The 23817-nt window shown below is 34.3% G+C and overlaps 1 protein-coding gene across 3 annotated transcripts in view; it reads right to left on the reverse strand.

Moving 5' to 3' along the window:
• The window catches only part of LOC144959113 (SPATS2-like protein), a 54277-nt gene that overhangs the window by 17529 nt on the left and 12931 nt on the right, over nucleotides 1–23817 (reverse strand). The window contains exons 1-6 of one of the 3 annotated variants that reach the window (XM_078891537.1): nucleotides 9533–10298; nucleotides 7327–7400; nucleotides 5957–6065; nucleotides 5278–5318; nucleotides 611–809; nucleotides 14–193 (exon numbers count right to left, since the gene is read on the reverse strand). In XM_078891537.1, coding sequence (XP_078747663.1) covers nucleotides 14–193; nucleotides 611–809; nucleotides 5278–5318; nucleotides 5957–6065; nucleotides 7327–7400; nucleotides 9533–9560 — 631 coding nt within the window. In that variant the 5' untranslated portion in view covers nucleotides 9561–10298. Of the gene's footprint in view, nucleotides 1–13; nucleotides 194–610; nucleotides 810–5277; nucleotides 5319–5956; nucleotides 6066–7326; nucleotides 7401–9019; nucleotides 9075–9532; nucleotides 10299–23817 lie in introns of those variants that run through there. The other 2 variants (XM_078891539.1, XM_078891538.1) reach the window with 2 other exon arrangements.

A 23817-nucleotide genomic window follows, 5' to 3' on the forward strand; every position in this document is an offset into this window, starting at 1 on the left:
CTTCCTCACTTACCCTTTGGGCCTTTTCCTCTCGTTCTATCATTCCGCTGCTGTTGGTGATGGCGTTGTGGCTGGGATGGACCAGTCGTTTTATCAGTTGTCGTTGTTGTCATAGATGATAATTCAGGAGATGGGCGTGGGAAAGGTTGATCTGGTGTTTCGTTGTCTGTTTGTTCTGGGCTGTCAACATGGTCTGTATTATAATATTGAAAAGAATAAAATAAATCATGCAAACTCACAATGACGTGGATTGAAAAATTTAATATCAAATACATAAAGAAAGAAAGAAAGAAAGAAAGAAAGGATGAAAAAAAAGAAAGAACGAAAGAAAGACAGACAGAAAGAAAGAAAGAATAAAATAAGAAAGGAGATAATTTTGTACAGTTTTTAAAAAAAAATTACTAATACCTCATATAAACTGGAATTTGTTACTGTCTTTTTCAACTCTAGAGAAACCAGGAAAAAACCCCAGATCCCTAGGTCCTATAGCTGCAGGACAAATTATTTTTCATAAAACCAGGATGATTGTAAAACTCACTTAAGTGAATTTTTTTTTTTTAATGGTGCATGATTACTCTTGATTCAATTCTTTGAAAAATTATAACATTACCATGAGGGACACGACCATTGGGTAGAGATCTCTCATCCTTCTCGACTGCAGCATCATCACCATTGTCAATGTGATTGCTCTCCAATTCTTTGGTGCCATTGACAGTAACAGTAGGGGTCTTTGTCGCTGCATCTTTGTTTTTGTTGTTTGGCTTATAATCCGACTGTTCTTTCTTCTTGTTTTTGCCCTTTTGTCTTGGCTGTTAACAAAGAAGATAAGAAAGTATCTTTTATTTAATGTTTTTTTTTCATTACAGAAAAATGATCATACATTACATATGTGAGCCCTGCTAAAAGCAACAAACAAAAAATCAGTATAATCTCTGGGAAAAAATCCATATTAACCTCAAATGTGACCCTACGCCTCGAAGCGGTATTAAGTCGGGATTTGGAAAACGAAGAAAACCGGTTTTAAAGTGGAAATGGTCAAAATGATCAAATTTCAGTTTTTGGTTATTTCACAAACAACAATCATTTTTCTACATGAAAACATAATAATTCAACATAAATATTGACGATAAGTTATATATATTTAAATTTTAAAAATGCAACTATCGGTGAAACATTCAAAACAAGAAATGACTTTCTCTCAGAGAGCCACCATTTCCAAGGCTTAGTAATGTTAAGTCTTTTCCTCCACCAATACCATGTAAGATACCACAGCAGAGGGCGTGTCCTTATCTATCTCAGAGAAAGCATGACTGTTTCCACAATTTCATGGTTCAACCAATAATGAACTTTAAAAACTGTAAACAAGTCTAGGTTTTTCCCTGACAACCTTACAAATTAATGATTCTGATTGGTCAACGCTTATCACTTGTGCCTGTTGACCATTAAAATGCCCGGGCGGTGTGTCATGACGTCAGCATGCGTGTTTCATATATGTGTGTGTTTATGCATTTTGTTACACAACACATGCTATCATTTCTTTGCCTAGCTGCATTGGTTAATAATCGAGGTGAGGGTCCTTTGTCCTTCTTTCTTTATTCACGAAATTATAGGACATGCTACAACTTTAATAGGACAACAGTTGCCTAATCTTACACTTACAGAGATTGTTGTAGGATATACATTTCATATTAAGCAGAATAGTAAATAGAGCCTTCAACAACCAATGAACTGCCCATGGAATTACATGTAACTAAAAAATGAAAAAAGTTAAATGTATGGATAGACAAAGAGAAAGAGAGGCAGACCTATTAATGGATAAATATATAGGTAGATAGATAGATAGATATATATAGATAGATAGATGAAAAGGAGAGAGAGACAAACAGAGAGAGAGGGAGATGTTCGTTTAGTCATCTTTTCTTTGTATATTGAAAGAAGGGGGGGGGGGGGGGGGGCTTTTTAGACAATCAACGATGTGGGTGAAGAACTTGAGAGATTCAATAACATGTTTTCATGTAAGTCATTACACAATAAGCTCCACCCCCTCCTCCTGAAGCTGTCATCTGTCTCAAAATGGAACAATGGAATGAAAAATTTGACCAGCCCATTTCTTTAATTGCAATCTCATTGGTCAATATGTTTCCAGTTGATTGACTATGACTTACTTTCTCTCTACCCTCCCCCTCTCGCTCCTCTTTTTCTTTATCTCTCTCTCCTCTCCTCTCTTGCTCGCTCTCTCACGTGTGTGTGTGTGTATGTATTTTATTCTCTCATTATTTCTCTTCCTCTCCCATCCTGTTTCTTTATATTTCTTTCCCAGCCCACCCAGCTTCACATTGTTTCAAAATTGTACTTTTAAATTATAAATCCTTCTTTAACTTTTGGCATTTTGAAATCGCATTTCCTCTAATAAATAAGACAAAAATATCAAATTGAAATTCTTATTTCATTGATTCTTTATTTAAATACCAAAAATTCTTCAAAAAGTGAGCAATGTCATAAAATTGTCGTCATTAAAAAAATTTTTTTTGGGTGTTTTATTTATTTAAAGGACATCTCACATAATAATGAATAACTACAAAGGTAATACTTGAATTTTTCAAAAATGTGTATGTACATTATCAAATGTATATTCTAAGCTCATGCCAGATTCAGTGATGCCAAAACTCCGGTTTCATCGGGGAAAAAAATCCGGTCTGGAGCAAAAAATTTCGGGGTTACGGGCAACTTCCGTCGAATTCCGGTGATGTTAAATTGTTCCAAGGATACGCCCCCCCCCCCCCCCCCCCCCCCGTGTCCAGTCACTACTAATACAACCACCACCACAACATCATCTTCATTACCACTACAGCAGCAACCGTCACCACCACATCATCATCACTATCACCTACTACTACAACCACAACCATCACTACCACTACAACGACCACCACCACACTATCATTACTACCACTACTACTAAAACAACCATCACCACCACATCATCATCACTACTACTACAACCATCACTACCACTACTACTACAATCACATCACCATCCCGACCACCACTACTGCAACAACCACCACATCACCATCCATGCCACGACGACTACAACCATTATTACTTCATCATCTCTACCACCACCATCACATCACCATCCCTGCAACTACTATTACAACCACCACATCGCCACCCCTACCACCACCAATACTACTGCAACCAGTGTTGCAAGCGCCGTAAAAACCCTTTAAATAAATTTAGCTCAAATCTCTCTCTCTATATATCTATCTCCCTCCCTCTCTCTCTCACTCTCTTTCTATCTTTCTTTCTCTTTCTCTCTCTATCTCCCCTCTCTCTCTCTCTCTCTCTCTCTCTCTCTCTCTCCATCTTCACACAAACACACACACGAACATGCATCAATAAATTGCTCTCACTGGATTAATCTTCATGATCACCTTCCTGCACTTGCCAATAATAATAGCTAATCACAAATACTCTGACCTCAAACTTTAGCCTCGTTTTTCAATTTCATACTCTGCTTATCACTACATGCACTTTCAGCACTCTCTCTCTCTCAAACACACACACACACACACACACACACACACACACACACACACTACAACCACCACCACCGCATCTTCATCATGACCACAACTACTACAATCACCACCACCACCACATCATCACTGCCACTACTACTTCACCCACCACCATCACATCATTATCATTATCACTACTACTAAAACCACCACCACCACATCATCATCACTACCACTACTACTAAAACCACCCACACCACATCATCACTACTACTACAATCACTGCCACTACTACAACCACAACTACCACTGAATAATCAGAATTTTATCAATTTGGTATCAAATTTTTAAGCATAATATACGTTAAGATTGGGTACCAAAAACCCAAAATTGAAAAATCCGACTTAATACCATTTCGAGGCGGAGGGTCACAAATGCATGTACAATTTTCATTCTTATCTATATGAATTATCACAAACTCTCCTCTACTCCCCCAATTTCAGGGGTTTCCAAAAAACTTCACATCTAAACAACAAAAACCAAAAACAAACCAAAAACAAAACAAAAACACGCACACAAAAAAGGATTTTATTCACCCAAACACAAAAAGAGTAAGTTTATGATATACAATTTTTTTTTCTTAGCAAAAAGACAACTATAAAAGTGTTAAAGTTTCATCACTATAACGGAATTTTATTAAATCAGAATGAGAAAAATGTTGGTTGAATTTGATCATATATCCAATTCTGACTTAAAAAGTACCATAATATTTTAAACTTTTTCTCCAAAACATTGTTTAAAAAACTGAAACTGGATGAAAAAAAAAATCTGAATTTGACCAAATTTTGTCCTCACAAAAAATATATATCCAATTAAATCTAAACAAACGGCAGGCCTGCCTCTAAACAGACTGTTGTAACCATCCAAGAAAATAATTTTTTCAAATATCAACGACATACAAAAGTTTGGGTGATCAAACACTGTAAAAGCAAGTTTTCGTGTTGCAGAATAATTCATCAATTAAGGTACCCCTTTCAAGTTAAATTGAATGGATTCAAAATGGTTTTAAAGTCCATTTTTTAAGTCATTGAAATGACATTTTTAATTAAGCAAATGTAAATTGCAAATCTCTTTTTATTTATGATGTTAATTGTGGCGAAATAGATTGTTCTTTTTTGTTTTTACTCACCAAAGGGAAAGCAAAATGAACATAATATAAGCAATACGATATATGCATATTTTTGGCTACTATTTCTTGTTTCTAATGGTAAAAACAAGTAGTCTGTCAGAGCCATTCGCCCCATGGAGCCGGAGTTTATCCCAGTTTCTATGACGTGAAATGGACAATAGCAATTGCTTGCTTCCTTTGGATAGGACACTATTCTATCGCAATGTACTTTCCACCAAATCTAACAGACTCAGTTACCCATTCACTGCTGGGTGGACAGGGGGGTGAGAAAAAATCTCGACTGCACCCGGGTTTGACCTGAGTTCCTTTGCGTGAGAAGTGAGTGCTCTAACTACCGAGCTATGGGGACCCCCGTTTCTAATCGTAGTTGAACAAAAACTATGTAAGTGCCAATTTTCTTTTCTATTGGGCAATTTGCAAACTCATTTTTAAGTTTTGAAAAGGACCAATACTCTCTGGGCTTATGAGATAACACACAGGTTGAAGGCTTGGGTAGAGAGAGTTGAAACAATATCCATTGCAAAATATTGATCAAGGTGAGAAAAAAAAAATCAATTTAATTACCTGCATGTGATTCCACTCTTGCAAAACTTTTTTGGCTCCATCTGAAGTGCGATTAAAAAAAAATAAAAAAATTGTTCATCACAATTGACAATCATTGTTCATTCTGATAAACGTCAATTTCTTTCAGATCGGGTTCGATTTCAACCCAGTCCGATATCATATCATACTATGAAAATAGTTCAGTCTATTGTTTAAAAAAATATTATTCAGAAAAACAAAAGAGAAACAATTTTGAGTTGGCAAGTCTGTATCTTTATTTGCAACTTGTGGCTAAGAAAAAAATAACAATAATATAAAAAAAAAAAAAAAAAAATTGCCTCCTACTTCGAGCCATCAACCATTTTAAAATTCTATTTCAAAAAGAAATGGAACTCATCCAGTTTTCATTAGAAGAACAACATGGCAATGTGTGTGAGCAATACACAAGTTTCTTGTCAAGAATAAAAACAATAAGTATGCAAAAACTGTGGCCAAGCCGCACCCATCATTCAATTCATTCAAACATCTCACCTTCCAGCTCCAGCGAAAAAAAAAAAAATCAAGGGGGGGAAACAGTCAGAAATACATAATAATAATTTTAAAACTGTTCTGAATCCAAATTACAGCGACATTATTTGGTGACAATGACAATGAACAAATTTTGAAGTCTCATTTTTGTCCTGAATGAAATTCTACTCACCCTCTAAATAGGCTTGTATTGTCTTCTCTACGTTGTACTCAAAATACTGTAACACCAACACAAGCTCATCTCGATTTTGTCCTGGTACAACTTCACGGACAGCCTTTATCTAGGAAGAATCCAAATAATTTCAAACAAAAAATTTAAACATGTACAAAGACAATCAGATCTAATTTTATCTGTAAATTATCATATCAATCTCTAATAATTATAATTTTAGATATAACCAGATGCTAAAAACTGAATATCAGGTATGGATTGTAAAACTTTTATTTAAATTAATATGTGTTTGTTGTGAACAAAATGCAAAAGAACTAAAATTTCTTAATATTTATATCATTTTGGTTACAAAATTTAATATTCAACATCTTATTCGCCCTGTCAAAATTCAATCAGGGTTGCTAATCCGGAAGTAAAAAAAAATTACCGAACTTTTACACAAACACATTGACTGACCATTTTCTGCGCGCTGAACTCCATTAATATGACATTACGTACTTAGCCCAAGTTTTTTTTTCCATTTGGCAGGTGATTGAAAAATAAACTGAATTCCATAAATATATGGAAAATTGGAAACCTTGCTCATGACTTTATGATTATTATAATATATAAATATCATTTTAGGATGTACCAGACTCACTCAGATTTTTTTGTGGTAGGACTTCTAAGGCTGAGTCCTTGGAAAAGGCTCTTTACTGACATTCTCTCACTGGACTCAGGTGTAAAATGAGTACCTGGCCCTTAACAGCATTGTCGGAAATAACATTGCTATAATGCCTCACAGGCATCATGTCTTGTCCTACGTTGTTACTATTGGGTTTATCTTCCTTTTCAAGTGACTGAACGAGCAAAACATCGCAGAAAAAGAATGAACAAGGTTTTCCATTGTATTTTATTGACCCAGTCCCGAAACTTAGTGAGCACAGTGATATTGGAATTCTCTCTCTCTCTCTTTCACCTTTAGCTGATCTTGCATGTGTTAATGTTATTTTCAGAATGTACTGTGCTGTTCCAAGTCTCATTCTTTGCAAAATTGTGTCATTACATTCATTAAACCTTGAAGTAGAGATAACCCTCTCTTTACCAAACATATGAAAATCGCCAATTCATTAATATACAGCCAATATTTTCCTCATTCTGATTTCTTTTGTGACATCACAAAATTTAAAGAAAATTTTTTGTTATAGTTTTTAAAATTTAGCAATGTGTTGTAGGTCTTGTTTTGCTAAAAAGAAAAAAAAAATTGTGTATGGCAAGAACTTATATTGCTTTGGTGTTTGAATGAAAAAAATATTTTTGTGTTGGTTGGATGTGAAGTTTTGGGGAAAATTTTGAAAACAGCCGGTACGGAAAGAGTTAAGACGACATACTTTCTCTTTCAGGTTTTCCTGTCTTGATTCAGCCATGACTGTTCTTGTTCTTGTATCAAAGTGGATAGCTCCCTCTGTTAAGATGAGAAAAAAAAAATTAACAAGATAAAATTACATTTTTTTTCTAATATAATTTTTTTTTCTCTCCAGGACCCCAATGTTACGGAAATTAAAAACTATGATGAAATTTACAAGAAAAAGCATATTAATAACAACAGTGGCTAATATGCTTTTAACTTCATTCGTACTTGATTCAAGTGTGATATTGTGAGTAAAGTGCTTTTGCATGCAGGGCTAGGGTTCTGGGTTCAAAGCCAGGTTCTCACTCACATCTGAATCAAGAATTTTCAGGTTAATACACAGTATTTGCATTTTATTTCAAAATTTACTTTTAAGTTTAGTCCTTGCTTCTATTGTAGACAAAAGGTCACCTTTCGAATAAGTATGATTATGATGGTGTCCTGTAAATTTACCCTAAAGCATGTAATGCTGAAATTTATAATTTCAATATTATAAAAATGCCTTTCTGATATGAACTAATTTTGAAAAATTGAATTATACGTGTTGAATCTATGGCCAGGCCTCAAATGTCAAACATGCAAAATTGGGAACATTTTTGTTGATTACAGTTGAAAAGTCAAAGATTACATACAACATAATGATTGATAGATGCCATTTTTTTCACACAGGCCAAAATTGTTCAAGAGTGTTATAATATAAGTATCCAGATAAAATCGACACAAATATATACATATTCAAATCCTATCCTTTGATTAATAGTGATCCAAAGCTGAGAGATAAAAGGATATTTAAATCATTAATTTTGCTTTATTTATTGTGTTGATTGCAACAAATTTGCCCAACTACAGTGTTACATAACTGAACCCTTTTAGAATGAAAGAAAAATCTTTCAATTGTCTGGGTAAACGGTTGTCATTACATCTCTGCTTGGAACCTGCGGCAGTTCAACTAATGGTGATTTCTTTGCCGTTTTTGCTTATACAAAATATAATCTTCAAGTCGTCTCAGTGAAAATAATCAAAACGAAGTGAATATTTCTCTGATTGCGCGGGAAAATAAACTTGATCTCTATTTCTCCGATCGGTTTCTGTAATCAAGATTTTTTAGTTATTTGCGAGAGTGTCTGTGAATGATGAATTGTATGCATTTTTTGAGGGTTTTCTTTCACCACTGCTTGGGCGCTCTGTCTTTTATTCCCAACTTTCTGTTAGATTTCTATCTTGATTGGCTTTGTTATTTAGGTTTGCTTCTGTTCTCTTTTTGATAGTGCAGTGTGAAGTGCAGAAGTATTCGCGATAGCACAACTTTTTGATAAAATCTATCTTTGCCAACAATGTGCCTAAAAAACGCTACCGTCATGATACGTGAGAATTCCCTGTCCACTCTTTCTGAGCATTTACTTTTGCACCGACATCACGTCCGTAACCCATCAGCTACTGGAGGCTAGTCGATCATTCAGAGAAATAGAGTTCAAGTTTATTTTCCTGAGCGTTCGGAGAAATTGAGCCGGAGCGGCCTAATCAAAAACAGATATGAGGTAAGGAAGGGAACGGTTGAACAGTGACAAGAAACTGATATTTGATATTTTTTTAAAGTCCAGTTTTGAAGTGTTGTACTGGGACCCGAAAAATACTGACAATCAACCTAGTGACTAGGTAATGTTTCCACCTACACAAGAAGACAATGTTACATGCAGCTAAACAACACATATTCAATTGACTCATACTCATATTCCACTCTTATTTCTTATTACTCCTAGAATTTCCTTTATTCTAAACCTGAATTCCTCGGTGACATTACCTGACACAGATCAATGAATTGAAACAGAAATTTAAACTTAACGAAACTGGTTCTGGGGGGATTATTCTAGAAAGAAAAAAAAATCCATTTACACGTTCGTTAATTAAAGTTCAAATGCAAATTTTATTACTTTTGAAAGTTGGCTGTTTATATTGTGTGAAATATTGAATGAGAACGCCTGTTTACGTGCAGAGAGGTTTCTTGGAATTGAAAGCTAGGAAATTGGAATTGGAATAATGGCCTTCTTGACTTATTGTCAAGCTTACGCAGCGTTTAGTTTAGGTGATAAAAATAAAATAGAACATCACAGCGGCAGTGAAAAAGTTATGAAACGGTTTCTATGATTAACAATAAATTATGTCTTCATTTTAAAAAAAATGCAAACCTTCTCTTGAGTTGTTTTTCCTTGCCATTTTCAGGTTGTATCGAACGAAAGACAGTGTTTTCTCGCTCGTCGAACAAAACAAAAGTCAAGTCTTTAATCTGACGTCGTACTCTGCTAAAGGTATGCCAGATCTATTTTATATCTAAAGAAAAATCTAAACAAGGTTTAGAATTACGTAAAATAGTCGTAAAGTGCCTGATTCACTCCAAGCACCATAATCTTTCATTTTCTTATGTTACAGCCATTCAGCTCATTGTTAGTTCAAGTTAAGTTAGAGACTTTTTAGCTCTGCATGCAATTGATTGAGACTTATTGAACGGAGTGCTTCTAAATTGTATATTTATGCTTAAAGTTTTTTTTTTGGATTAAAAATGACAATCTGGCAGTAAATGCTAGGAGAAGAAAAATTAACCTTTATTTATTTATCGTCCTTTATTTATTTATTTATTTGGAATTACATTACCAACTTTTAGACGTACGCATGCACTGAAGAAATGAATTGATTATAGAGGATCTAAATAAAACAAAATGAACAGTTTTCTTTTATAAGGTATTGAATTGATTTACTCGACAACAAATAAAAATTTAAATAAAAATTTATTCAACAACAAATAACCACATTCACAATGAAATGACAATACCAGTAGATTTTAATTATTCCAAACGTAATCAAAAAGGAATCACGAAAGAGAATACAACAAAAAAAATAAAGCGACGAGACAAAATGCGACAACACCTTGACAATACAAGTACATTTCGTTCACTCGAAAAATTAAAGAGATTGATATTTCTGTTACATTTTCAGAAGTACGTAGTAACTTTAAAGTTTTCATCGAGAAGCAACAACCGCGATATGACTCGAGTTTCATTCAGAGCTCAAATTGCATCATTTTTTACTGCTCTCTTGGTGGTTAGAATGATTGTGCCGGTGGTGGTAGTGGTTGGAATAGTGGTACCGGTGGTGGTGGTAGAGGAGGAGGAGGAGGAGGAAAAGGAGACGGTGAGGGAGGATGTAATTATGGTAGTGGTTTTGGTGGTGCTGTTGGTTAGAATGATAGTTGTGGAGACGATGACGAAAATTATATGATGATGTTGATATTGTTTTTATTGCTATTGTAGTACTTGGTGTTAATGTTGTTGTTGTTGTTGTTAATGATGATGATAATGATGGCAACGACGATGTCTTCGACAATGATGATTACCGTACGATATTACAAAGTTTATTTAATCTTAGGCTTTCGCCATTAAATCATACAATTTGATGACAACATACATGAAAGTGGAAAAAATGGTAAATGGAACCAAACAATAAATTGATACCATTAATAACCACAAAAATACAACAATCGTAATACAACCAATACGTACAATAATAATAATAATAATAATAATAATAATAATAATAATAATAATAATAATAATAATAATAATAATAATAATAATAATAATAATAATAATAATAACAATAATAATATTACCATCATCATTACTACCACCACTATCACTATTACCACCACCACCATCACCATCATTATTACGTTTCAAATCAGTTTTTCTCGTTTTTTAAAATTTGATACCTTAATAGACGAAAATTCCGGTGATTTTTTTAAAGGATAGTTAAAATATCTACGATTTTATCAACCCTGAAAACTACGATTTTTATTTTCCTATTTCAAGTAGGCAGGTCTGCTATGACAAGTATCAGTTCCATAGTCAAAAAAGACAAATAAAAACAAAGTTTATTTAATCTTAGGCTTTCGCCAATACTTCATACAATACAATTAAGACAAAATAATGTTACCAATTTCTCCTCATGCATTCGTTAGACTATAACAATAACGACCGTGTTATCTTTACTCCTTACCCAACCAACCCCTATCTTCCCGCCTCTTCATCGCGAACTATCTTATGTATGTATTAGCTTCAGGACGGGCAAGTACGGAATCTGCCCACCCTTCCTTTAAACGTCTTTATTTCCTCTATAACTTAGAATTCAACTCTCTCCTTTCTCAGAAGAGTATTTCTCGTATACTAATTCAATTGTTGAGTAAACCAAAATGGTGGTTGTATTTTATATATTTATTTAGTCGTGACTTCTGAATAAAAGTGTTTTATTAGAGGGAATGCAATAGAAAATACATTGTTTTGCAAAAATATTTAGTCTGGCAATAAAAATACAGCGGTAATTACTTAAAGATTTTTTTTAAAAAGGGAACAAATTAATTTGTTAAAAAAAACAACAAAAAAAAAAAAAAAAAAAACAAACAAACAAAAAAAACAAACAAACAAACAAACAAATAAGACAACAATTTAAATAAATGAATTTTGAGAAGCACTAAAGAAAACGAGAAAAAAAAAAGAAATAATTTAAATGGATAAACAAATATATTAAAACAACACGAGTTAATACTAACTTGATATAATATTAGTAAATTGATAAATTTAATTCAATACTGGAACCTTCCCAATGTTATTACATCAATGGTATCAGCACAAATAAGGCAATAAATAAGAAAAAGTTCGCTTGCCAAAATCTCTATTAAGTGTTCACTGGTTTATAAGGTGGGCTCATTTGAATTAGCCCGACCTAGAACTAGAGAGGCCAGACAGCAAAATCACCGTCAGGCGATGAGATGACGATGTGGGCGGAGTGGAGTGGTTGGGAAAGGTGGGGGGGGGGGGGGGGATAAAAAAAGAACAGGAGCGTATCCTGGTTTATGCATTACGGGGTGCATGGTGATTCGCAATCTATCAAAAATACATACAAATTGATTTCAGTACGAAGTATCAAGTTTAAGTACTAACTTTTAAAATTATCTCATTTAAATTAGATTATTTCGGACCTGGTAATACAGCTTATAACTTGAAAAAAACAGGCTGGTATTTGCCCACCCTGCCCATTATTACCAGCCGTCCCTGCGTGTGAGCGTGTGTTTGTGTGTTGCTTACGAAATGATCTAGGATACGTATTATGTGCTATGTAAGCACAAATTATTACCTAAAGCTTCCATAGATAGATTAAAGCACGATGCCACATTCTGTTCTAAAAACAATTTACTCAAAACTGAAGGGCTGTACATATCCTGATATAATTTACCTTGGTGTACAAATTCGAGGGGCTAATACTAATAACAAGAAATTAAGTGAGAAGAAAATTCCAGAAGACAATAGAAATTTTTTTTTCAAACTTCGCGGCGATGGGGGCTCGAACCGGCGACCTTCCTTGTACGACAACTCCGCCTGGCTGAGAGAGGGTAGCTATTACAGTCGAAGACATCCGCCACTCGACAAGGTCGCGGGTTCGAGTCCCCATCGCGGCGAAGTTTTTTTTTTTTTTTTTTTTTTTAAATTTTCTATTGTCTTCTGGTACTTTTCTACTTACTTCATTTCTTGTTATGATCAACATAAGTACCTGCACCACTCACTTTTCTAAATTAGAGGGGCGTTAGATTGAGGAGGTTACTTATAAAACCTCATTTTTATCATTCAAAGAAAACGACCATTCTTTTTTTATTTATTTAGTTACTTATAAACTCACTCAACCCTAACACCCACTATATCCGTAATTTACCATGGTTACTTTTACCCCATGCCTTTTTTATTACATTTTATGAGATAAATTATAGGCGTAGTATCAAAGCTAATTTTTATCGTTTTTACGTGTTAATGGTACAAGTTGAAAAAAAAGTATTTATGCACATGCTCATTTTCAATACATTTTTTTTTCTACAATTTTGAAAAGTAGCAACAATCTCTAGGATTGAGTGAGCTAAACATGAGATTTTTTTTATTCTTTGTCTTGAAGTACCATACAATGTTGATTTTTGTTTTTTATTTTGATTCCACGGAGTCCAACAGAAGGAATGAAATACTCTTCAACAGTCGTAACGTCACTTCCTTCCTAATGACGCATGGTAACCTTGTAACACTGGCTCTAAACTATCGGAACAATGGCGGACGCCCGTATGAAATATTTCCCCGGCGAGCATAAAAGCGTATTCAGAGGAAAAAAAAACATAAATTTGATCATGTTTTGACTTTTACACATTCTGATCACAAGGCATATGAAAAGTTCTAACCAGCATGAAGAATAAAAAGTAATGATTTTCTTTGTTTAGAACCAAGATGGCCGCCGTTGCCGGGCGGCGTGACATCAGACTACTGAATCCAATTCATCTTACTCAGCTCTTTGTTATTTTTCTTCGCCAGTCGTTTTTATGAGTAGTTCTCACTAACTTTTGTAATATCAGACGATAAACGTTTAAGATTGCACATATATAATTTTTGTGTGTTGGTACTTATATCCGGCTGGTGGATCATGTGAGTAGGTATTTTAAATAAGCACATTAAAGCGTCAATAATTGGTTGAAAGATCGAGAGTATTATCTCATTTACTCACTTGATTTGACTTTGCTGGTTTTGAAAGATAAAGAGCTGAAAAGTGTGCATGAAACAGTGCCAAACGGAGAGACAGATAAAGTGAGTAAATGTGACTCAAATATATAAGGGAACAACACAATACAAACAACGTTTCGGCCCTTGGCCTTCGTCAAGAGACAAAAACAAAAAACAAACACAAATATGTAAGGTTACAAAATATCACATTTTGTCAAATGTGGAAACAATGTAAATGAGGATGTTGAATGTCGATGCAAGATGAAGTGCACGAGAAGGAAGGCGGGGATAAATGGGGAAAAGGAGAGAGAGAGAGAGAGAGAGAGAGAGAGAGAGAGAGAGAGAGAGAGAGAGAGAGAGAGAGAGAGAGAAAATGGAAGAAGATATGTATGTGTTAGTGCCCAAAAGCTTTGTCTGGCATAGATAGAACGAAGATGATATCACCAGGCCTTTTTTTTTGTCCAATCAAAACATGGAATTTGTGACACACCTTCACACGTGCTCGAACAAACATAGGTGGTTGTTTATAGAAAGAATGAAGTTGACGTCACTCGAGTTATTGTGACTGTTTTTTGCTATCCGCGTTTAAGAGTAATTTTCACTAAACTGTATTAACCTGATTATAAACGTTCATGGTTACACATAGATTTGTGTGTTGGTCCGTTATACTTCCGGATGGCAATGTTGTGAGCTTCTTAGCCAAGCACATATTATCTATACACACCTTTTCAGATCTTTATCTTTCACCCGTGCCTGTTCCTTAACCCTCTCCTTACCAATTATAGGAAAATCGCCACATTCGTTACGATACAACCAACATTTTTCTTATTCAAATTTCTTTTGTACATCATAAAATTCTTTAAAAGATGTTGTAGAGTATGTTTTGCTAAAGAAATTATGTATGGCAAGAACTTTACTGCTATAATGTCAAAGTGATAAAAAATATATTTTTGTGTTAGTTGGGTATGAAGTTTGAGGGGAAATCCTGAAAATGTCTGATAAGGAGAGAGTTGATTAACCAGTAGATTTTTGTCCAATCAAAACATGGAATTTGTGACACACCTTCACACGTGCTCGGACAAACAGAGTTGATTGTTTATAATCAATACCTGGAAGGAAATCGACAGCTCTCTGGTAATTGTTATTGTTTTTATACAGCCAAATGGGTGACTAGTTTTTATATGCTTTTCTCGATCATATTATAAACGTATACGTTTACTCATAGTTTTCTTTGTTGGTTCTATTGATCAAGGGGTAGAATAGTGGGTATTTTACTTAGACACATACCAATGATAGTAAAACGGGTAGATTGCTATATTTACCAATCTTTGCCATTGTTTACATTATGACGAATGTCCGAGAGGCGTGGTTATCTAAGTGTCTATTTGTCACATGTCAGGTTTTGAAAGCCACCAATATTTATGACTTTTTACTTGCTTCCCTTAATTTATTTTTTTCTAAGGACCCACACACTTTGGCTGCTTCCACCAGATTCTTCAAACCTTGTTCATAATAATAATAATAATAATAATAATAATAATAATAATAATAATAATAATAATAATAATAATAATAATAATAATAATAATAATAATAATAATAATAATAATAATAATAATAATAATAATAATAATAATAATAATAATAATAATGTCTAAGTTTTTATTTTGTTTTGAAACTCACGGTAAAAATGAACATCGTTCCCTGAGTAGGGGGAATTAGGCTAAAACCGTACAAATCCGGGTTGAAAGCTTGACAATTTTGCATACAGGTTACCAAGACCAATTCAAAACCCATCTGCTATAGAACCATTCTGGCAATCAATCATAAGGTTTCGGTTTAGGACCTTAAATTTTCACTATTACATTTCTATAAACAATGGAAATAACTGTGTAAATACATGTATTTTGTTCATATTCATTGTAGGGCCTATTTGGGGAAATTGGGCTACCGATCCATTCTTTTGGTCGAACCATGCGGTTATGTGCGGCTATGTGGTCTTGGGGTATGACACTCGCTTTCGGGTTCGAGACTCGCTCGGCGCATAGTTGAGTCCTTGGAAAAGGCTCTTTACTCACATTCTCTCACTGTACTCAGGTGTTATAATGAGTATCTGGCCGTTAACAACGTTGTCTCTGTTCGAAAAAAAAATAATATCGCCTTACAGGCGTCACTTGTCCTATGTTAAATGTTGCTATTGGACAGGGACCCCTTGTAAAGCGCTTTGAACACGTTTAGTGGATATTGCCCTATATAAATGCTCACTTATTTTTCAATTTTTAAAAAAATGTCATCTTGTGGTGTGACAGTAACCTTGTGGTCTCTGGTTCGCGCAGAAAGTGGCACAAGGAAAAGTCCTCGGAAAAGACTCATGTTACAGCATTGTCTTTATCGAGAAAAAAAAAAGTAGTAAATATTATGATGCAAGGTCTCATCCTAGGTTTTCATAGTTGTTGGCTTCGGGTCCCGTGTAACATATTAAGCGGATTTTGCCTATAGATAGAATGCGCTTGGCCAAGGAGTTCACAACATTGCCATCCGGAAGTATAACGGACCAACACACAAACTCTGTGTAATCATGAACTTTTATAGTCTGGTTAATACAGTTTAGTGAGAACAACTCACAAACGCGGATGGCAAAAACAATAACAAAGGCCTGAGTGACGTCATCTGCATACTATCTATAGATGGTATGCAGATGACGTCACTCAGGTCTTTGTTATTGTTTTTTGCCATCCGCGTTTATGAGTAATGCTCACTAAACTGTATTAACCGGACTATAAACGTTCATGGATACACACAGTTTTGTGTGTTGGTCCGTTACACTTACGGATGGCAATGTTATGAGCTTCTTGGCCAAGCGCATACTATCTATACTTTGTCAAGCGTTTCACAACCATACTATCTATATAAAAGCTCAAGATGTGTTAATGCGCGCACACGCGTGTGTTGTGTGTGTGTGTTTGTGTTTGTTTGTTTGTGTTGTTTTTAAAGATTTTGTTGTTTTTGTTTAGTTTTTAGTTTTTTGTCGGGTTTTTTTTCGCCTTTAACTGTCATATTATGTCGTAACAAGATTTCAATATCATTTGGCTTTTTGAAAAAAGCAACACACATGCACACTCACACACACACACACACACACACACACACGCACACACATCTTGACTTAAAACAAATTATTCTTTATCTGGTTCATTCCAACACAATAACAGTGTGGCTATGTGGTCTAGTGGTATGACTCGCTTTCGGATCGGAAGGTCCTGGGTTCGAGCCTCGTTGGGCGCATAGTTGAGTCCTTGGAAAATGCTCTTTACTCACATTCTCTCACCAAACTCAGGTGTAAAATGAGTACCTGGCCGTTAACAGTCATGTCTCTGTCCGAAAAAAAATGTAATATCGCCTAACAGGCGTCATGTCTAGTCCTACGTGTTAAAGTGTTGCTGTTGTAAAGGGACCCCTTCTAAAGCGCTTTGAGCACTTTTAGTGGATATTGCGCTATATAAAAGCTCAATTTTAAATTTGTTTTTAATAGCAGATTGACGAGGTTGGTAACATATTACGTTTATCTAGTTCATCTTCACGGTATCACTCACGATGTCTGGGGAACCGAATTTTCATTTCATACACTATATGTCGCCTGTTGATCGCATCTTTCGTACTAATATTATTTACACTATCGCCCTCCTATTAGCCAGGTATCCATCCACATCTCAGTGAAGTTAGGTAATGTGCAGAGGATACATCTTCCTGGCCAGCTTTGGGATGATTTTTACCATTCCAGTCATTGACAACGCTAAAAATCGCTTGACTTTATTACAAGACGACAAACCATATTGCTGCTGCACAGGCATGTACGCACGTGTATCACCCCCCTCGCTCAGAACACGCAAGACCGAGGACAAATATATTCTTTTCTTTGGGACGCCTCCGTATTCTGAAAAAAAAAGCCTCCCAAAAACAACATATTAAAAAAAATTTGTCCGGAGAAATCGTCCTTCAAATATCATCGGTTAAAATCATCATCATCATCATCATCTTGTCAAAAAACACTCAAACCCGAGTCTTCACTGAGTGTGGCACATTGAGAGTTTTTGACGAAAAGAGGAATATTATTCTAATCGATCTATTATATTATTTGTAGGACGTGTTTTCCAGTTTTCCGGCCAAAACACGTCCTTCAAATAAATAATAGATCGATTAGAATAATACTCCCAGGGACGGCTGGTAATAATGGGCAGGGTGGGCAAATACCAGCCTGTTTTTTCAAGTTATATGCTGTATTACCAGGTCTGAAATAATCAAATTTAAATTAGATAATTTAAAAAGTTACTACTTAAACTTTATACTTCGTGCTGAAATCAATTTGTGTGTATTTTTAATAGATTGCGAATCACTATGCATCCCTTAATGCATAAACCAGGATACGCTCCTGTTCTTTTTTATCACTCCCCCCCCCCCCCCCCACTCCGCCCACATCGTCATCTCATCGTTACGTCGCCTGACGGTGAACTAACTCCGATTTTTGCTGTCTGGCCTCTCTAGTACTAGGTCGGGCTAATTCAAATGAGCCCACCTTATTAACCAGTGAAAACTAAATCGAGATTTTGGCAAACGAACTTTTTCTTATTTATTGCCTTACTTGTGCTGGTACCATTGATGTAATGACTTTGGGAATGTTCCAGTATTGAATTAAATTTATTAATTTACTAATTTTATATCAATTTAGTATTAATTTGTGTTGTTTTTATATATTTGTTTATCCATTTAAACTTTTCTTTTTTTCTCGTTTTCTTTAGTGCTTCTCAAAACTCATTTATTTAAATTGTTTTCTTATTTGTTTTTTTGTTGTTGTTGTTGTTGTTTGGGGTGTTTTTTGTTTTGTTTTTTAACAAATTAATTTGTTAGTTCTTTTTTTTTTAATTCTTAAATAATTACCGCTGTATTTTTATTGCCAGACAAAATAATTTTGCAAAACAATGCAATTTTCTATTGTATTCCGTCTAATAAAACAAAACACTTTTATTCAAAAGTCACGACTAAATAAATATATAAAATACAACCACCATTTTGGTTTTCTCAACAATTGAATTAGTATACGAGAAATACTCTTCTGAGAAAGGAGAGAGTTGAATTCTAAGTTATAGAGGAAATACGGAAGGGTGGGCAGATTCCGTACTTGCCCGTCCTGAAGCTAATACATACAAGATAGTTCACGATGAAGAGGCGGGAAGCTCGGGGTTGGTTGGGTGAGGAGTAAAGATAACACGGTCGTTATTGTTATAGTCTAACGAATGCATGAGGAGAAATTGGTAACATTATTTTGTCTTAATTGTATTGTATGAAGTATTGGCGAAAGCCTAAGATTAAATAAACTGTGTTTTTGTTGGTCTTCTTTTGACTATGGAACTGATACTGATACTTGTCATAGCAGACCTGCCTACTTGAAATAGGAAAATAAAAATCGTAGTTTTTAGGGCTAATAAAATCGTAGATATTTTAACTACCCTTTAAAAAAAATGACCGGAATTTCGTCTGTTTTGATAGATATCAAATTTTTAGAAACGAGAAAAAATGATTGGAAACGTAATAATGATGGTGATGGTGGTAGTGATAGTGGTAGCGGTGGTGGTAGTAGTAATGATGGTGGTGGTAGTAATGATGATGGTAATATTATTATTGTTATTATTATTATTATTATTATTATTATTATTATTATTATTATTATCATTATTATTATTATTATTATTATTATTATTATTATTATTATTATTATTATTATTATTATTATTATTATCATCATTATTATTATTGTTATTGTTATTATTATTATTATTATTATTATTATTATTATTATTATTATTATTATTATTATTATTATTGTACGTATTGGTGGTGTTACTATTGTTGTATTTTTTGTGGTTATTAATGGTATCAGTTTATTGTTTGGTTCCATTTACCATTTTTTTCCACTTTCATGTATGTGGTCATCAAATTGTATGATTTATTGTCGAAAGCCTAAGATTGAATAAACTTTGTAATATTGTAATATCGTATGGTAACCATCATTGTCGACGACATCGTCGTTGTCATCATAATCATCATTATCATCATCATTATCATCATCATCATTATCATCATCATCATCATCATCATCATCATCATCATCATCATCATCTTCATCATTAACAACAACAACAATATAAACAACAAGTACTACAATAGCAATAAAAACAATATCAACATCATCATAAAATTTCCGTCATCGTCTCCATAAATATCATTCTAACCAACAGCACCACCAAAACCACTACCATAATTACATCCTCCTCCACCACCACCACCACCGCTACCACTATTCCAACCACTACCACCACCGGCACAATCATTCTAATCATCAAGACAGCAGTTAAATGCAATTTGAGCTCTGAATGAAACTCGAGTCATATCGCTGTTGTTGCTTCTCGATTAAAACTTTATGGTTACCACATACTACTGAAAACCAGTAATGTAACAGAAATATTAATCTCGCCGTTGAGGGATTAAAGCAAATCTTTAATTTTTCGAGTGAACGAAATGGACTTGTATTGTCAAGGTGTTGTCGCATTATGTCTCGTCGCTTATTTTTAGTTTATTCTCTTTCGTGATTCATTTTTGATTACGTTTGGAATAATCAAAATCTACTGGTATTGTCATTTCATTATGAATGTGATTATTTGTGGTTGAAAATATTATTTTTTAAAGGTGAAAAAAATAATAATTAAAAAAAATAATTAAAAAATAAATAAATAAATAAATAACTTTAAAAAAATAAAAAGATAAATTTAAAAAAAAAAAAATAAAAAAAAAAAAAAAAAAAAAAAATATATATATATATATATATATATATATATATATATATATATATATATATATATATATATATATATATATATATATATACCACTGTATTTACCACTGTAAATAGGCTAGAACCGCCACTGAATACTCCTCTTTTCGTCAAAAACTCTCAATGTGCCACTTCAGTGAAGACTCGGGTTTGAGTGTTTTTTGACAAGATGATGATGATGATTTTAACCGATGATATTTGAAGGACGATTTCTCCGGCCACAATTTTTTTCGGAGTATAACAGTACTAAACTAATATTAATTTCAATGACATCGTCGAACACTTGATAATCGATACTATAACAAATGGCTAGTCGATTATTGCTCGATAAGACGATAGGGGAGGGAAAAGAGTCGATGGTGTCGGTTACCTTGTAACGCGGGCCTGCATTTCTCATTAGATCATTTTTCTTATTGCTGACGTGTCGTTGCGTTAGACAGCAACACAGTGTTCTCACCCCACGGCGCTTCTTAGATTAGATGCGAGTGGGTGATGATAGCATTTACTCTCTCTCTCTCTCTCTCTCTCTCTCTCTCTCTCTCTCTCTCTCTCTCTCTCTCTCTCTCGCATACATACATACATACATATATATAACATACACACATACTCTCACTCAAACATAATATAAAATACAAACATAGCTGTCCAGTGAATGAACGTTGCCTCGATCAACTCAAAATGTATGATTCAACTGTTGAATAAGATTTGAACTCAATTTCTATTGTATTAATAGACAATCCCTACGTTTTTCGACTTCGTAAGAGAACTCCACGAATCTTTTTATTTGGGCGAAGAGAGATATTTTCTGCTTTTAATATCTTATGTATTTCGCTAAATTATTGTAGAATTCTCTCCCAATGTTTAGAATGGAAAATGGTTCGTCAATATGTATAGACTTTAAGAAATTAGTTATTCAAAATAATGAGAGAGGAACCACTAACTTGTATCGATTCAATGCCCCCCCCCCCTCCCATCCTCATTGTCATAAAAGCTAACCGGAAAGTTGACACAAACTCACGTGCTAAAAAATGATGGAGTCTGTTTTCAATCAATGGGATTTGACGAAACAAATTTGATCTTTCGATTAAAATAAACACGATGTCTAATATTAGTATTATATTATTATGCTTTTCTTTGTTAAATTGAATACTTTCATTTGACTTCTTAACGAATTAACCAGTAGTTTTTTTACTAATCAAGACGCGGCATTTGTAACTCACCCTCCAGCCCGCTCGGACAAACATAGTTGGTTGATTACGAACAAACGAATGAAGAAAGTTGACATCATTCTGTCATCGTTTTTTTTTTTTAATCGACTGCTAACTGTTTGATTGGTTTTCACTAGATTTGCTTATTTGTTTGACTGAAACGCACACAACGCGATGGTAATACCATGCAATATGTTTGTTGAGCACTAACGACCATTGTTTACATTCGGACAACTGTCCGAGGGGCGTGGTCATGGTCCATTCTACTTGGTATCTATATTGAACCAAGTTTCGATTTAATGTTTGGGCGTGGGTCACGGCAGGCCAAACATAAGTGTGCGCCTCGGCATCAATATGGTAATCTGATAAAATGAACTAGATAGATAAAATTTAGTTTTCGTGGCACACGGCTCGCCCTAGCCAATTTGCTGTCGATGCACAGCGGCTGACGCCTGGTATATTGCAGTCTTTCGTTGGAATAGATTCTACAGACAAACTTCCCATAAAGGACATTTATTTTTATTTGAAGTCGAAATGATAACGTTTAGAAAATTTCAGTCGTGTGAAGGTAAAGAATGAAAACTCATTCTACGACACGAATGCTTAAATGTTGTACGTTAACCTTAAAATTTGGATGGTATGCGACAGGTTCACCCCGACATAATACCGTTTTGATAAGATTGGTCACAGACAAATGTATATATATAAGAGAGAGAGAGAGAAGTAGACTTTCAAAACCTGCTGGGCTACTTTTTAATCCTTCAGAGAAAACTGTAATTGATGTAATGAACTTGTAGTTGAACGGAAAATAACCACGCCCGTCGAAAGTTGGAATAATTATTAAAGTAAACAATGACAGCAACGGCCATGTTATATTATATCATGATACAAATTGATAGTCAACAAAGCCCGATATTTCGTGACGCGCAAAGTAACTCTTTTGTCTGAAAAACAAACAAACTCTGTACCATGTTTTTCCTCGTTTCAGTTCATTGATAATTTTAGCAAATATTGTTTAAAGAATTGTTAATAAATATATATATGTACACAACTAACATTGCACTTATTAGTTCCTATTTAAAATGCAAAAATCTACCCATGAATTGAAGTAGTCTTAGTATTCATCGAAATGTGAGGCTAATTAATTAATTGTGTGATATGGATAAAGGGTATAGATCGGTATCGCTGCCTTTATCAATAGTGTAGAGGTCCTAAACAAGAGTTGTCAGTTTGTTTAATTGAAGTATTTGTACAATACTCTTCAACAGTCGTATCGTCACTTCCTTCCTAATGACGCATGGTAACTTAGTAACACTGGCTCTAAACTATCGGAACAATGGCGGACGCCGTATGAAATATTTCCCCGGCGAGCATAAAAGCGTATCCAGAGGGGAAAAAAAAACCACATAAATTTGATCATGTTTTGACTTTTACACATTCTGATCACAAGGCATATGAAAAGTTCTAGCCAGCATGAAGAATAAAAAGTAATGATTTTATTTGTTTAGAATCAAGATGGCCGCCGTTGCCCGGCGGCGTGACATCAGACTACTGAATCCAATTTGTTACAAAAAACCACGGAAACTGATGAGATTCAGTTATGTAAACTTGTAAGTGTAGACAACAATTATTTTTCATGACTGTCTATCATCGCGTATCTTCTGTTCATATATAATATCCATTATTGCCTTTCTTATAATAAAAAATTCATTTGTACATGAAGTAAGGTAATCCATATAAGGCAGAATTTTGCTATGCGAACGACAATTTCAACAGGATTTTACAAAGGAAAATAG

This window comes from Berghia stephanieae, chromosome 13 (assembly GCF_034508935.2).
Source record: "Berghia stephanieae isolate SIO BIC M18660-M18661 chromosome 13, UCSD_Bste_1.3, whole genome shotgun sequence".
In the NCBI taxonomy this organism is placed as follows: domain Eukaryota; kingdom Metazoa; phylum Mollusca; class Gastropoda; order Nudibranchia; family Aeolidiidae; genus Berghia; species Berghia stephanieae.